The sequence below is a fragment of the Heloderma suspectum genome, chromosome 10, assembly GCF_057233095.1.
Source record: "Heloderma suspectum isolate Gila_16-S chromosome 10, 16-S_ref, whole genome shotgun sequence".
In the NCBI taxonomy this organism is placed as follows: Eukaryota; Metazoa; Chordata; class Lepidosauria; order Squamata; family Helodermatidae; genus Heloderma; species Heloderma suspectum.
The window spans coordinates 19,169,144-19,184,990 of record NC_139467.1 but is presented as its reverse complement, the minus strand read 5'-3'; the positions used below and the strand labels follow the sequence as shown (position 1 = coordinate 19,184,990).

Here is a 15,847-nt window from a genome sequence, read left to right as displayed (position 1 = left end):
AATGAACTATCCCAGAACAGGACATGACTGGCGGGTGGGTTGGCTGAAGCTTGGAGCAGGAGCACTTCATACTGCAACATTTTGTTGCAGGTTGCACTTCATCTAATAAGCAAATTGAATCCTTACAATCACTTTTCTTTTGTGCGCGCTCTCTCTCTCTCTCTCTCTCTCTCTTTCTCTCTCTATATATACATACATATCAGGACTGCTAAAAGAGGGGTGGTGGTATTTTGACTAACAGTGTTACTGTGGCATCTGATAAAGTGGTCTCTAGTTCACGACACAATAACTCTGCTGTCTTTAAGGTGCCACAAGACTCTTTTTGGTGTTTGGCATAACAGACTGAGATAGCCATCTCCTCTGAAAAGCACCTGGTAACACATGAGTCATTTTCCTTAAAGAAGCTTAAAGCATGTTTACACTACAAACACATGTCAGTTTTACACCAATTTAATTCTCATGGCTTCACTCGAAGAACCCTGGGAATTGTACTTTGTTCAAGGTGCTGACTATTCTTTGGTAGAGGTTCCTTATTCAGTTCCTTTTGCTGGGAAAGAATGAGTACTGAGGCAGTTTAAGGCTGCAATCCTATATCCACTTTACTGGGAGTAAGCCCCATTGAACTCAGTAGGACTTACTTCTGAGTAGACATGTACAGGATTGCACTGTAGATCTGTAATTTTTCATAAACAACCTCTTCTTTGTATATTGTCAGAATGCAGAATCATACAACCATTTTAGCAAGAGGTGTTTAGATATGTCAGCTTCATTCTAGAGCTCTGGGTGTTATTCTTGGACATTTCCCAGTTGTGTGAGGCTTGACTAAACCACAACAATTACAGATACAGAGAGCTTTTTTTGGCTGCTAAAAAAGCAATCTTTCAAGGCTAGAAATCTAATAATACTCTAGATCTTCAAAGCTGAATTGAAATGTTTATCTGTTTTGGCAGCAAGAGAAAAATGCTTTTATTAAGAGAGATAAAATCCATCAATTTGAATTAATTTGTACTCCTTTTCTGGAGATCTTGTTACTTTAAATAGTGGGGAAACTTCCCACTTTCCTTCACTTGGCTCTTTTTCACCTTTTCTTGGTTTTGAGGTTTGTACATCTTTTGGATACATTCAATAAGGTAAAGAAATTATATGGTAAAATATGTTTGTTTTTCTTTTTGTGGCTGATTGTAACTATAATGTTACTCTCTCTCTGTTTGGGTGTTCAGACAATCAGAGGGGGAAACAATGCAGCATTGGTGGTTTCTCCTGCCCCCGCACATGCCAGTTGTGTTACCAAGATTGCCCCAATTACCTGTGCTGCATCACACATTGCCATATCATCCGAACCCAACGCACGGTGTGTCTATGGTGACTTTTCACCCACCCTACAACCCATGGCTTGCAGTAGGGGTTATAGGGTATGTAAAAAGTCACCATGGTGACGCTGCGCGCCAGGGTCAGACAACCCGGCAACCCGGACAGAGCGGGTAATTAAGGTAATCCCAGTTGTGCAACCAGCACATGCCGGGATGGGGGACAACCAATGCTGCAACTGAACCCAGTGTGTGTGTGTGTGTGTGTGTGTGTGTGTGTGTATCCTTAGTATTTAACTTAGAGGAGTTTTCAAAATATTTCATTTGCATTCATTTCAGAATACCTAAAACAGGGGTTCAATAAGTTCGGCCTGCCAAGCCATTTCTGGCAGTCCACCAGACACCCCTGCGTCCGTCACAGACAAAAAGGATTACTGCAAGTAACATTCCAGGAACGGGAGAAGAAAAGTATGCAAAGCAAGTAAGCCTATGCAATTTAGCCTATTTTGCATTGTTTATTCCAGCTGCAGGACATTTGGTATGTATGGGCGGCAAAATCTGGGAGATGGCCTGCACAGAATTCAAACCCCTCATCAGAAGCCCACTGTACTCACTGAGGTGGTCCCATCACTGCTGCTGGCCAGTGAGTTGATGCTCTGACTGGTGTCCCTTTTATCAAGTAGGGGGCTGGTGTCCAGCTTGAGCTCTGTGCTGCAGCGGGAAGTCAAGTCACTCAGGTCGATGACGTCCCCAATCTCTTTGGTGCTCCTGTTGGGAATGAGAGCCGAGACAAGGAGGAGGGAGGGTGAAAAGGAAACCCCAGACCAGCCAGGCAAATATAAGAAGGAGGCAGAATTTGGCAGTGCACCCCGTCCCCAATCAACTTAGCAGCAATTTCAGCTGAGTCAGCACTGCTGATCCCCAAAGTCTTGACATGCGAGGTGCACAAGAAACATCAACATTTTCTGGAATGCCAGTAAAGCAGTGAGAAAGCTGAGAGGTACAGGCCCAGGACTCCATCCACTGTCACACGAGACACTGGTGTACAACCTATCGTGTGAGGGGCCACATGGTTCAAGAGTTGCACTCCAGCATCATCTGTGACAGTGCAAGACACCCCAGAGTGTGGCTTTTGGATCACGCAAAACAGCCTCCTGGGCAAGGGTGGGCAACACATGGCACCTGCCCCCACCGCCTCCCGCTGCCGAAATTCACCTCTGTAAAAAACTGGTGAGTTACCACCAACGTTCAGTGGCAAACCACTACAGAAGGGTAATGCAGCTAAATGTGTCCATTTTACACCTCTGTAGCAGTTTGCCACCAAATTTCGGCAGCAAGCCACCAGGGGTTTTGCTACCACCAAATTTGCCAGCACGCTGGCAAGAGTGCAGCCTGCAGAGCTGTCTGGAAGGGTGCAAAAGGGACCCCCAAGCCCTCTGAACTTGCCCACCCCTACTCCTACACAAGCAAAATGTCTCAGGCCTGGAAGGGGTGCTTCAGCCTGTGCTGATCGCTCCCTGCCTAAAGCAGGCTTCCTGCATTCCCTGTGGAGTACCACAGAATTGGCACCTCTGCAGGGAGCACAGGCTGCATGGTGATGGAGCACAACTCTTCAGGCATGGATGAGGCCTTGCGTAGAAAACCTAGATGCACTGTGTCGCACCGGATGCTAGATGCACCCACAGGTCTGGCTCAGTAAAATGCTGCTCTGTATATCCCTCTAGCCCCTGGCGCTCTTATTTTTGCAGTACAGGCCTCAGCAAGGTATTAGGGTGTCTGCAGGGCAGTGTGTGCTCACCCCAAGCCATTGATCTCATCGACGGGAGAGACATAATCATCGTCCTCGCTGGTGAGGCCGAGTTCGGAACCATAGCACTGGTGGACAATGTGCCAGAGCTCGCGGGGAGACAATGTCTGGGGAGGGAAGGGGGGGAAACATGGGATCAGAATAAAACAGGAATGAGGCACCGCAGCTGAAGAGCTGGGATGATCAGTCCAGGTTTATTTGTTTACTCTTGACACAGAGATACACATACACCAGGGGTGCAGAACCTCTTTCAGCCCAAGGGCCAGATTCCACTTTGGAGAAGCTTTCAGGGGCTGCATTCTAGTGGTGGTGAGGCTGAAGGCAAAAGGGCCAAAATACAAATTGTACCAGCATATTTTAGCTTGAAGATCTTACTGCCAGTAACTAAACCTTAGGAGAGGCATGTCACCCTTTTAGAATGGGGAGCAAACACCATGAAAGCTGGGAAACCATTAAAACTGGTGGTTGGGGAAAAGGGCCCAGGGCAAGACAGCACGGCCATCTTGAGAAACCAGGAGGGCCAGACTGGGATCCTGGGTTTGAGGTTCTGCATCCCTGACGTACACACACACACACACACACACACACAAACACACTCACCCACCACTCTAGAACCCAACATTCAACACCCAACCCCACTTTCACACACTTACGTAGAAGCCCCAAGTCGGGAATCCCACTGAAAAACCCTGAAACACAGCCAAGTCTGTACCCAGACAACCAGAACAGGACTGAGCTACAAGTTGCCATACCCTAGGTTGCCCCTGCTTCTCTTATGTGCCCATTCCTACCTTTTCCAGGAGCGCATTCTGCCAGAGGCGGAAGATCAGCAAGAAGGAACGGTCGCGGGCACCAAAGGAGGTGAAGAAATGCTGGAACGGCAAGCGAGAAGAGAGTGTGAGACTTTGTCAGAGATGAATATTATCCTGATTAGTATTAACAGCTTCTATCTATAGGTTGTGAGTAAGCTGTGATTTCTTGGCAGCACAGAAAGAATGCATAATTCATGTGGGATTGCCCATGGAATTCAATTCCCTCAAAATCCCAACAATTCTTTTTTTTTTTATTTAGAATGTCTAATCTATTCCCCCTGTGTATCATTTCATACGAATCCTAGCTGAAATCATTTGGTGCGATACTTTTATTTTATTTCTGTTTTTATTGTTTGTGCTTCTGTAAGAAACTACTAAAATTGAATACAAACTAAGGTTTAAAAAGTAAGTTTCCAGTCCTCAGGGTTCTGTGGATGTGCAGCCGGTGCTTGCTGAAATCCCACAAACCAAAGACATATATCTCAAATTAACAACGGGGAGAGCAATCCTAAGTGGGGGACACAGGAACATAGGAAGCTGCCTTATACTGAGTTAGACCATTGGTCCGTCTAGCCCAGTATTGTCGACACTGACTGGCAGCAGGGTTTCAGGCAGGATTCTTTCCTAGCCCTACCTGGAGAAGCCGGGGATGGAACCTGCATGCAAAACATCTGCCACTTCCGAAGCCCTGCCAGCTCACGCTGGCCAGGGCAAGCAGTGGGGGAAGCGGGATTTTCCCAGTTTTTTAATGAACAGATTTCACACACACACACTTTTTTCTCCCGTCAAAATGTAGTCTACGCTCTCGTAACCCCGGTAACATTATTTGCATGAAGGGGCTGGGCTGCACTTTATTAATGGGGCTGTGTGGCCACAACCCTGATGACACATGGCCACGCCCCTGTTGATGTGTGACTCTCCCACCCCCACTGCCCATGTGTTAGTGTGGATGTCTGTGGAGGGGAGGCTTATGTGCATAGTCCTCTATGGGCGTAGGCTTTCCCACCCCCACTGTGATGCATGGATGGTGGGGGGAGCTGCTCACTGTCAGGGGTGGGGCAAGAGGCACAGCCCTGCAGCCTCTTCAGTCACACAAACAACACGTGAAGGGAACTCTGGTCTACCCATGCAGCTGAATGAGGTGTTATACTTTTCCAGCTTCACTGGCTGCTAGTCCATTTCCAAGCCCGATTCAAAGTGCTGGTATTAATATTCAAAGCCTTTAATGGCTTGGGGCCAGGTTATCTGAAGGATCGCTTGCTCCCATATGTGCCCGCCTGGACCCCAAGATCATCCTCAGCGGTCCTTCTCCGTGAGCCCCCGCCAAAGGAAGTGAGGCAGGTGGCTACCAGGAATAGGGCCTTTTCTGCTGTGGCACCCCAGCTGTGGAATGAGCTCCCTAGAGAGGTTCGCCCAGAACCTACATGGTATTCCATCCAGAGCTTTTTATTCTCCCAGTATTTTAGCATTTTAGCTTCCTAGTCTTTTAGCTTTGGTGTTTTTAAATCTGTATTTTAAATCTCTGCATTGCTGCTAGGTTTTATTCTGGTTGTATTGTTGTATCATGGTTTTAACGCTTTCATTTTTATATTGTTTTGTCCTGCACTTTTTGGTTTTAATTTTTGTGAACCACCCAGAGAGCTTCACCTCTTGGGCAGTATAGAAATGAAATGAAAGAAATAATCCTGAAGTGGTAGCATGGGCTATACAGCTTCAGGCTGCAGGCAATGTTGAAATTCTCCCCATGTAAAAACTCCCTGCCAGAAGAAAACAAGCCCATTGGATAAAAGGGGGCATTGGGCGGCGGGAGTGGCATCTGCATGATTAAAGGGGCTGGGGCAGGAGCTGTTATCTGAGCCCAGCCTCCCTACCAGCCACACTGGACTAATTACACTGGAATGACTACATCCGACTGGCTGTCAACCAAGAATTGCTAATGAAGAGTAGAATCCTGACATCTGCAAAATGCATAAAAGAGATGCAGGGTGGGGAGGCGCAAGTACATCAGGGGCGATTAAATGCTATTAAGGGGTAACTAGCTCCACGTTCACAGATTCTGACCACACGTTCTAGAGGCACATGCCACACCCAGTCCTGGTTTGCTCCATGTACTTCCTCCTTTGTGGGACATTGCACCTCTGGCCAGGGGCAGCAAATCAGAGTCAGCAAAAGGAGGAGGAGATGCCTGGGAAGATTAGCTGCACTCTCTGCAGAGAGGAATCTCTGCCCAGCAGAGATAGCCCAGGCACTGAAGAACTTTAGTCCCCGATCAGGTTGGGGTGGGGAGAACGGGAACTGAGGGAGGGGGAGGAAATCAGTAACTCTGGGCTGTAAGAGAGGCAGGTTTGCTCGTCTTTGTTCCAAATGGTCAGAGGCAATTAGCAGCACATTGAGGCTGCGCTCTTGCATGCTCTGCCCCCGTGCTTCAATGTTTGCTGGGGAAGAAAGGTAAGCAGAAAACAGGACACACTGATGTGATCAGGGCCAGATTTAGTGAGATGATATTCACATTGTATATGAGTACAGGGCAGGGGACGGCTTGACTGTTGCCTTTGGCTCCAGCCACCGTGTTTCTTCAAGGCCACTTCACGTGAGCACTCATGTGCAGCTTCAAAACGGCCATTCTATACCAGTAACTTTAGGAGGAACACCATGAATAGTGGTGTGAAAAGCCAGCCACAGTGATCACATGGCGGACAGGGAGCAGGACATTGGCTAGAACAGGGGTGAGCTGACTTCAGTCTTAACAGGACAGACCACCCCTCAGTGGCAGAGCAACAGCTTTGCATGTAGAAGATCCCAGATTCAATCCCTGGTGTCTCCACTTAAAACAGGGGTAGAGAATGGGGGGGGGGGTAGGGAATGACCCCGCATGCAGCCCTCCATGGCTCAAATGATGGAAGGGGGCAGGGCCACAACCCCTGATGTCATTTGCTTCCCAGCAGACACACTGGCACGTTCGCCCAACGCATTTGCCAGGAAACCGCCTTGCTCCTCATTGGGGAGGCCAGCACGCAGTGGTTACTGACTGAGTTGGTGGATAGAGGAGTGCTTCTCCAGGGGCACTTCACTCACGCAGCATCCCCCCCAATGGGAAAGGTGCCGCAGGGGTGGTTTCGTGGGTCTTCATACACCAAACAGACTCAACCAGTGCAGGGAGGAGCAGCTCCCCCCAGTATCAGCCAACTGCCCCATCACCTGCATCTCCCACTGTTCCTTGATCTGTGATAGAGTAAATGGAGGGGATTTTCCTGCACAGCTCTCTCAGGGGAATCCCCGTTGTTACCTCCACAGTGGGGGGGACGGACGACAATGGAGATTCCTTCAAAATTACCCTGGAGGAATTCCTAAAGGCACAGTGGGCTAGAGGTTCTCCTCCACTGACCTAGAATGATCAGGTAGCAGGGTGACATGAAAAGACCTCTCTCTGCCTGAAACCCAGGAGAGCTGCAGCCAGGGTAGACAATATTAAGATAGATAGACAACAGCTGGACCCAATATGACAGATTCCTATGTTCTTGTGAGATCTTTTTTTTCCTTTTGGAGAGCCAGTTTGGCCTCGTGGTTAGAGTGTTGGACTGGGACTTAGGAGATGTGGGTTCTAGTCCCCACTCAGCCATGTAGCTCACTGGGTGACTCTGGGCCAGTCACGGACTCTCAGCCTAACCTACCTCGCAGGGTTGCTGTGAGGATAAAATGGAGAGGAGGAAGACCATGTAAGCACCTTGGGTTCCTTGCAGGGGAAAAAAGCAGGATATAAATGTAATAATAAATAAATGTGCTATGCCAACCTTAGGAAGCCTTGTTCTCACAGGTCTTTTAAACCTTTGCTGTTTTAATCCCATTGGCGGTTTTCACTCTTGTTTTATTTTGTGGCTGGTTTTAGCTCCTTGTTTTTTACTGTATATTATCAGGTTGCATTTTTATCAGGTTTGGCTTTGGTATTTGCATCTGTATTTTTATTGTGCTGGTCTTGTACTGCTGCACCTTTAGAGCTTTGTTTGTATTTTATTGTATTATTGTTCTATTTTAACATAATTGTACGATGACTGACCAACATAATACCTGCTGAGAACAGTATGCACACTATATCATAAACCTGAGAATCTACACATATGTAGGAACTACATAACGACCTGAACATCTACATAGAGCTTAATCCGCTAAGCCCAACAGAGACCACCAGCTAAGCACCTTGGCCTCTTAGGTGCTTGACAATCCCACCCACTCACCTACCCTCATCCAGTTTTGCAGTCCCATGCAGAGAGCAAAAACCAAGAGGTTTGTGAAGACCCTGCTGGGCCACCCCCCATGTGCTGCATATTTGGCTTATAGGGCCACAAATTCTACAGGGTGTGTGTGTGTGTGTGTGTGTGTGAGAGAGAGAGAGAGAGAGAGAGGGAGATCTGTCCTATAACATTCCTGCCATATGTCATAGAACAACAGCCATGTAGAACAAAGTGCAGGTAGATTCATCCAGATGCAGACTGATGCCAATTATTCATCATATGTGCATGCAGACAAGAAGTGAATCAGTTATCCCTAAAACAGTTCCAGGTATAAAGTTAAGAGGTAAAATCCAGGCATGAAATAAATAGACAAACTCCACAGATGGGAGTCCCACGCTGGCATGTTCTAGAATGCAGTACCTCCAAGGGATTTTTGAAACTAGAACATGCCTACAGGAGTAGGTCCAGAGGGCGATCACTACCTCACCTTCTCGGTCTCGGTGCAAATCTGAATCGCGTTGGGGATCAGCTTGGCCGTCTTCTCCTTCTTGAGGCATTTCACATCCTTGAGCTGGATGGAGATCTATTGCGGGAGGGCAACAGAGATCAGCGACAGTAGGGGAAGGGCTCTCCTATATCAGTTCCTGGCCCTTTGCCAAGGCACTCACCGTGGTCTCCCAGCGGAAGATGTTGCTATAAAAGCAGATCCAGTTCTCTGACAGGTAGAGCCGCCCTTGAAGCAAGATGTCACGCTGCAACGCACAGGAATAATCTGAGGAGAGAGGACACGTCAGGGTCCGAGAGCAAGGAACTGAGTGAGGACGGTGGGTGCAGGTGGAGATGGGGGGGGACAAAAACAGACTTGTGGGGGGAATGAGCCTGTTGCTTAAGGAGCTATAAGGCCACAGCTGCTGGGCACTAGCCAAGGTTGTCAGTTTTTTTTAATCTGTGTATACATTTTTGAATGCATATATTGACCTATGTCACTTTGATGTCAGGGAGGTTTCCAATGACAGAAATACACAGGTTTTAAAAAATGAATAAATCTACTAAAATGACAATATAACAGCAGAATACAGAGTGCCATTAAAAACAACCAACATCTCTGAAAAGCCTAGACGAGCAAAGAAATCTTAAGCAGGCACCTAAACAAAAATGGCAACAGGCAACCCTCCTTGCAGATGGAGTTCCACAAGGAAGGTGCAGCAGCCAGAAATGCCCTGTCTCTGGCTGGCACCCACATTGCTTCTAATGATGGAGGCACCCTGGGAAGGACATCAACAAGTGGCCTCAGTACCTGGGCAGGTTGATAAGGGAATAGGCATTCTTTCAGTATACTGGCTTGGTTCCTAAGTAGGCATGCACGATCAGAAGGCTCCTACCTTACACCAATGAAATTGACATCCAGAAGAGGATCTCACTGGTGGAAGGGGGAACAATTTTTGCCAGTTCCACCACCACCACCACCACCACACACTGTTCTAGAGGGTCCCTCAGCAATTCGGGACAGATAGGGGGGAGGGGGCATGAGGGGCTGCAGGGGGAAGAGGAATGTGGTGAAATCCACTTCTCCCCTTCTGCTGTGGGGAGCATCCCTAGAGTGGAACTCCACTTGGGAGATGCTCCTGTCAGAGAGAGCAAACTTAGGATCCCACCCACGGCAAGGATGGAAAATATTTTAGTGTCTAATAAAAATAATGATAATGACAATAAAGCACACACAAAGGGAAAAACAAATTTCAAATTTTTCAGAGTTCTCAAATAAGAATTTCTCTATTGCCACCCCCACCCCACAATCTCCCTCACCTTCTTCTGTGCCGTCCCAATTCACCTGCAGGGTAGGGTGCCCATGTGTCCTCTTTTACAAAGGACAGTCCTCTATTTGAAGGGCTCCCAGAAGACCATCCTCTATTTGAAGGCATCCTCTATCTGAAGGGCTATCCAGTCCAAGTCCAGTTTAAAGATAACAAACCATCAGAAGGAAGAATTGGGCCTTGACCCACCAACATCACCTGCACAGCAGACTGAACAGGCAGGCACACAGGTCACCTGGTCACACAGTCTTCCACACTATGGTGAGATGTACTGTATTTCTATATAAGTTATAATAACCCTTTCTAAAGTTGCATCTATAAATATGGTAGCAAATTTTATGCAGAGTTGTGTCCTCTGCTTTGGTGATGTGTGTCCTCTGTTTTGGTGATTTACACACGACTGCAGGGTGTTCCATATCCACCCATCTGGCACAGACTTCCCCCCACCCCAAAGTCCCTCATCTTCTGTCTCACCCACAAGGAGCCGTTCAGCTTCAGGCAGCCCTTTGAAGATCCTACGGAAATCCTCATTGCGCTGCTTGTAGGTAGGGCTCAGCATCTGCCAACAACAGATCAGTCTCTTCAGGATGGGAGCTTCGCTTGCTGCCACTCCCACACTAGACCCGCTGCCCAGGACACACCCAGTTGAGTCAGCAATATCTATATACCCACTTCCACCTCCAGGCAGGGAAATGGGAACTATGGTGCAGGACGGAAAAACAGTAATGTGGTTAGCGGGGCATCCCATGGTGTAGGGCAGGGATTGGCAACCTGGTGCTCTCCAGATGTTTTGGATGGGAACTACATTTCCCATAAGCCCCAGCCAGCATGGCCAGTGGTCAGGGAAATATGGGAGTTGTAGTTCAAAACATCTGGAGGGCACCCTGGCATAGGCTATAGAAGGGCAGCTCTCCTGGCTAAGAGTAGGGAGCTGAAGAAAGATGGGGTTATATTTCTTAATACATTGTTTTAAAAAATATTTATTTATTTATTTATTACATTTTTATCCCGCCTTTTTTCCTCTTTAAAGAACTCAAGGCGGCGTACATAATTCTCCTCCTCTCCATTTTAGCCTCACAACAGCAACCCTGTGAGGTAGGTTGGGCTGAGAGTCTGTGACTGGCCCAAAGTCACCCAGTGAGCTTCCATGACTGAGTGGGGACTAGAACCCGGATCTCCCGACTCCTAGTCCAACACTCTAGCCACTACATCACACTGGCTCCCAATAGACCCCTTCCTCCAAGTTGCTCAGAACAGTATGCATGGATTCTCCCTTTTATCCTCACAACAACCCTGTGAGGTTGTTTAGGCAGAGAGCATGTGTTCCAAGGTCACCCCAGTGAGCTTCATAGCTGAGTGGGAATTTGAACCCAGGTCTCCCCGCACTCTAAGCACTACACCGCACTGGTTCCCACCACAAAGATATGGGGAGGTGTGTTCAGTGAGGATGGAAGATGAAACCTCACAAGGACAGAGGTGCGGTGGGCAAGATCAAAGGTGCTTCCAGACAAGGCTTTTATCATGCAGTCACCTTGCCTCAAACATAAAATTTTATTGGGGGGGGGGAGGGTCTAGATGACAACATCTCCCATTTGTGGCCCTCCTGTGTTTTTCCACTGTTTCTTCTGTCTTTTTTTCTTGTCATGGTAAATCCATTAAGGAAGGAAAGGTGGAATAGCTGCAGAATGCCTTCTGATTGCTGGGACTAGAAGCCCTCCATCTGAAAGCACCCAAAGGGGAAGCAGACCCCATCATCTTCAAAAGAAATGCACACCGGTTCTAAGAAGCTGTTGGGCTGTTGAAGAAAGGGGGCTAGGAATGCTGGAGGAGTCGGGGAAGGAGGGGGTTCCAGGAGCAAAGGAACAGCACTGAGCAACATAGGACAAGGTGTTGGGTGGAAAGTTAGTGGCTCACGGACTGCCTGGAGAAGCAGAAGACAAGAGAAGGAGGAAAGAGCGAGGCGTCTCTCTTACTCTGTCCAGATGGAGCCGGTGCCAGCTGCTGACGGGCAATCCCGGGTTTTACCAGAGGGAGCAGGGTCAGCCCCAACCCAAGAGGCGAAGGTTTCCAGACAGCACCTGCATGGGCTGTGTGTGTCTGTGGTTTGCGGGGGGGGGGGGGGGTCGGCATACAAGAGAGAGCAGCAGGGCCATACACTGGTGCAAGAACAAACAGGCTGCAGCGGGGGGGGGGGGGAGAAAGGGCAGTGTGCCAGCGCACCAAGGGCAAAGTGCACGATTGGTGCAAGATCAGCAAAAAAGGGGGACTTCAAGAATGGGGCTGACAAAAGAAGGGGTGAAAGTTCTTCGGTCAGTCAGGACAAGGAGGGGCTAAACGGCAAGGGCTCAAAGAGGGAGATCAGAAAAGTGCAGAAGCAGAGAGAGGAGAGGAAGGGAGAGCGAGGTTTACAGGAGATTGTTGGAGGGAGTTGAAAAAGTATACCAGGAAGGCTGGATTTTCATGGAGCGGAGAGTGCAGGAGAGCCAGGCATGGGGAGAAAGGGGTGCAGAGCAGGGGGCAATAGTGAAAGGGCGGTGGTGGAAAGCATTCCACCCCCAAAGCCCATCAAAAAAGGGAAGCGGCCTCCCCCTGCCCCCACCCCAGGGTGAGCTCCAGTTACGCTGCCCAGCCATTGGCTGAAGGAGCCTGGGTGTCGCTTACAGGAAACAAAAGGGGGGCAGGTGGGGAGGAGGGTGTCAGGCTGCAGTTAACCATATCCTGCCCACATGGGGGACTCTGCCCCATGAAGGGAAACCAGCCAAGCACCAATGCACACTCTGCTTAATTTCTAAAGAATTCCTGGCAGCAGGCCCTTCTTTCAAAATATGCAGCGGGGGAGCAAAAGGAGGATGGGGGCAGGGGAGGCTGTGGCTAACTCAGTGGTGAGGGAAGACACTCTACACATGCCCAGAGCGACTGCTGTTGTTATACTCCCATATATCCACAGTTATTATTATATTCTCTGGTACTGAAAACACATTCCAAGGCTTAGCCCTGGTACAGTTTAAGGCCTGAGACAGAGTCAGTTTCGCCAGCTGAGGGCTGCTGCCTGGGGATGATGGGAGGTGTAGTCCAACACCTCTGAAAGATGCCAGGTTAGAAAAGACAGAATGAGGTGGTAGAATCCACTGGAGGAGAAGGAATAATATTTTTGAACCTCCCTACATTAAAAAGAAAAGAAAAGTAGAAAACAAGTGGAGCCAAGAGAGAAAGGTCCTGGGCCAGCCCTTCTCTCCGCTGTGCTAGTTTTTTATATGCACGAAGTTGTATGTGTTTGTTAGATACCATTACACCTCTGGTTTAAAGCACGGGTGGGCAGAAGGTTGATTGTGATTCACAGATAGATCTCTGAGTGATTTGCAGTAGATCAGCAAAGGGTTCTGACTCCCAATAGCATCAACTTAAAAGCTCTCCCCCCCCACACACACACACACACATCTACATTAGGTTGCTGAAAAAAGAATGTTTGGGGGAAAACCTACAGTTAATTCTTGTGTGAAAGGACTTCAAAGTTTGGTTCTGGTACTGAACACAAATTCCTGGGCCGAACATGTTCTCCGTCCACCTGAGCCATTTTGCGCATGGCTCCAGTAGGCAGATCTCAGGGTTCTAGTCAAAACCAAAGTAGATCCTGAGAGCTTGGATCTGTCTGCCCCTGTTTTAAAGCATTGTTTGATTTCCTACACAATGTCCTTCATTTCAGGATTTTGGTCCCAAGCTATCCTTTCATAGAGATGACTTTCCCTCACTCAGCCATAAAGCCCACTGGGTGACCTTGGGCCAGTCACTTTCTCTCAGCCTAATCTACCTCACAGGGTTGTTGTGAGGATAAGAGAGAACCATGTATGTTGTCTTGGGCTCCTGGAAAGCAAAGTGGTCTATAAAGGTCGTCGACAAATACAAAATTGATGTAAACAATATATGCTTTAAATGTATTTTTGAGGGCTGCAACTTTTTATCAATTAATCAGTTAGATTAGCCAATTTAAAACTTCTTTGATCAATGAAAAAGGCATCCCCAATGAATCTAGCAACATTTTTTTTAATATAAGCAATCTGTAAATTGCCTTGATGATTCATTTGATCAAAAGGTGGGTATAAATCTCAAAAATAAAAATATAAGTATTTATTTTAAAAACTGCAGATAGCAGGCACCCTCTTAGAAGAGGCAGTTCCCTCACCCCTTCTCTCTTCACCCAGGAGAGACTCTTCTAGAAGGGCAGATGGAAGCTTTTCTTCCAATGCAAAGAGGAAGCAGAGGAGGCCCAATCCAGATTGGAACTGCAGCAGGGGGCAAAAGGTTAAAGCCCCCTTCCCACCCCCACCAAGGTCCCCGATCCAGATCACCACCACCTCTTTGCATGTCTGCTATTTACGCTTTAAAAAACCATTCACATAATTGCTAAGTGCACAAATGGTGTCACATTTAGTTTGGCCCTGGGAGTTTTACGAGATAGGGAAGAATTCTGTTAGGGACTCCTAAGCTCCCTGACACAACTAGCACAGTTTGCAGGCAAAAATACAAAAGCAAACCCATGAAAGTTTGCGGACATGCTCCTAAAAGAGATTCTGGCTGCAATCCCAAGCTCATGCATTAGAGCAGCCTTTTCTAACCTGGGAATGATGGCAGCTGGAGTCCAACACATCTGGATGGACCCCAGCTGGGAAAGACTGCATGAGGGAGAAAGCTCCCTGAAAACTAATGGCACAAGTTGGCTACAGCTAAATTGACACAGTGCAATCCAAGACACATTTACTCAGCAGTAGGTCCCACTGAGCTCTATGGCTCTGCCTTCCTAATGAGTGTATTTAGGATTGCAATTTTAGACGAATCAGGCCATGAAATGAGATGTATGCCCCCTCCAGCAATCTCTTCATACTTAGGACACAATCCTATCAGGATGCCTGTCAGCCTCCGAACTTGGAGGCTGAGGGGCATCCTATGCAAAGCGGGAGGAACGCAGAGGCAATCTTCACCTCCATGCTCCTCCCACTCTGCATTTTTGCTAGATGGTGTTTTTTTTCACCTGTCTATCTGAGAGGTAAAGAGGCTGGGGAGGCTAGAGGATTCTTTGTAAGCTGGCTTCCCCAGTCCCCTCCCCTCCCACAGAACTGCCCCCTTTCCCTCCTCTCCGAGTTTGCTTTTGGGAGCTTGGAGAGGCAGCCAGCGTGATTCTCTCCATGCCGGCTGCGAGGGGGAAGGGGAGCTCAGACTCCTGGGTCCGAGGTCGGAGCGCTGCCTCTAACCTCGGATCCCAGAATCCAAACTATCCCTTGGCTCCCCCGATGCTGTCTAGGGGGCCATAGGATTGCTCTCCCAAGCAATACTTTTGTGCACTTTTGTATCTCTCTTTATTGAGCCTAGGCTGGAAGGGTCTATTTTTGTGTTCCCCAGAAAGGAAAAAACAACAACTTGATAACAACTTACACTGTACCAGCTCTGCATTTTCTGAAAGAAAAGAAAGAGGGGGAAAGTTAGTGTAGCTCACCTGAAAACCATTAGAGACAAGCCAGCCCTTTCACTGAATTCCAGACCTGACAAAGGTCTATTTTTAGAACCCAAACCAGAGTTCTTTATTAGACTGCAATCAGAAAAGGGCTTGCGTGTGCGAGTCTGTGTGCGTCTGTGTGTGTGTGTGCGCGCATGTGCGTCTGTGTGTGTGTGTCACATTTTAACAATATACACAAACAGCACAAAAGTGAGAGACTGTTTGGGAAGGAAGGACTGTAGCTCAGTGTTAGAGCACAACATGTTTACTATGCAAAAGGCCCCAGAGTTCTATCCCTGCTATTGCCAGTTAAAAACGGATCAGGTACCAGGCCGTGAGGAAGACCCTTCTCTGCCTGGGGCCCTGGAGATCCCCAGCCAGTAACAGGAG

General features: G+C 48.1%; 1 protein-coding gene across 3 annotated transcripts in view; it reads right to left on the bottom strand.

The window, feature by feature from the left end:
• The window catches only part of GRAMD1A (GRAM domain containing 1A), a 49,993-nt gene that overhangs the window by 16,776 nt on the left and 17,370 nt on the right, over positions 1–15,847 (bottom strand). For all 3 annotated transcript variants that reach the window (XM_084815403.1, XM_084815401.1, XM_084815402.1), the window contains exons 3-9: positions 15,397–15,417; positions 10,444–10,528; positions 8,824–8,927; positions 8,643–8,738; positions 3,906–3,986; positions 3,106–3,221; positions 1,922–2,075 (exon numbers count right to left, since the gene is read on the bottom strand). In XM_084815403.1, the coding sequence (XP_084671529.1) occupies positions 1,922–2,075; positions 3,106–3,221; positions 3,906–3,986; positions 8,643–8,738; positions 8,824–8,927; positions 10,444–10,528; positions 15,397–15,417 (657 nt within the window). The remainder of the gene's footprint in view (positions 1–1,921; positions 2,076–3,105; positions 3,222–3,905; positions 3,987–8,642; positions 8,739–8,823; positions 8,928–10,443; positions 10,529–15,396; positions 15,418–15,847) is intronic.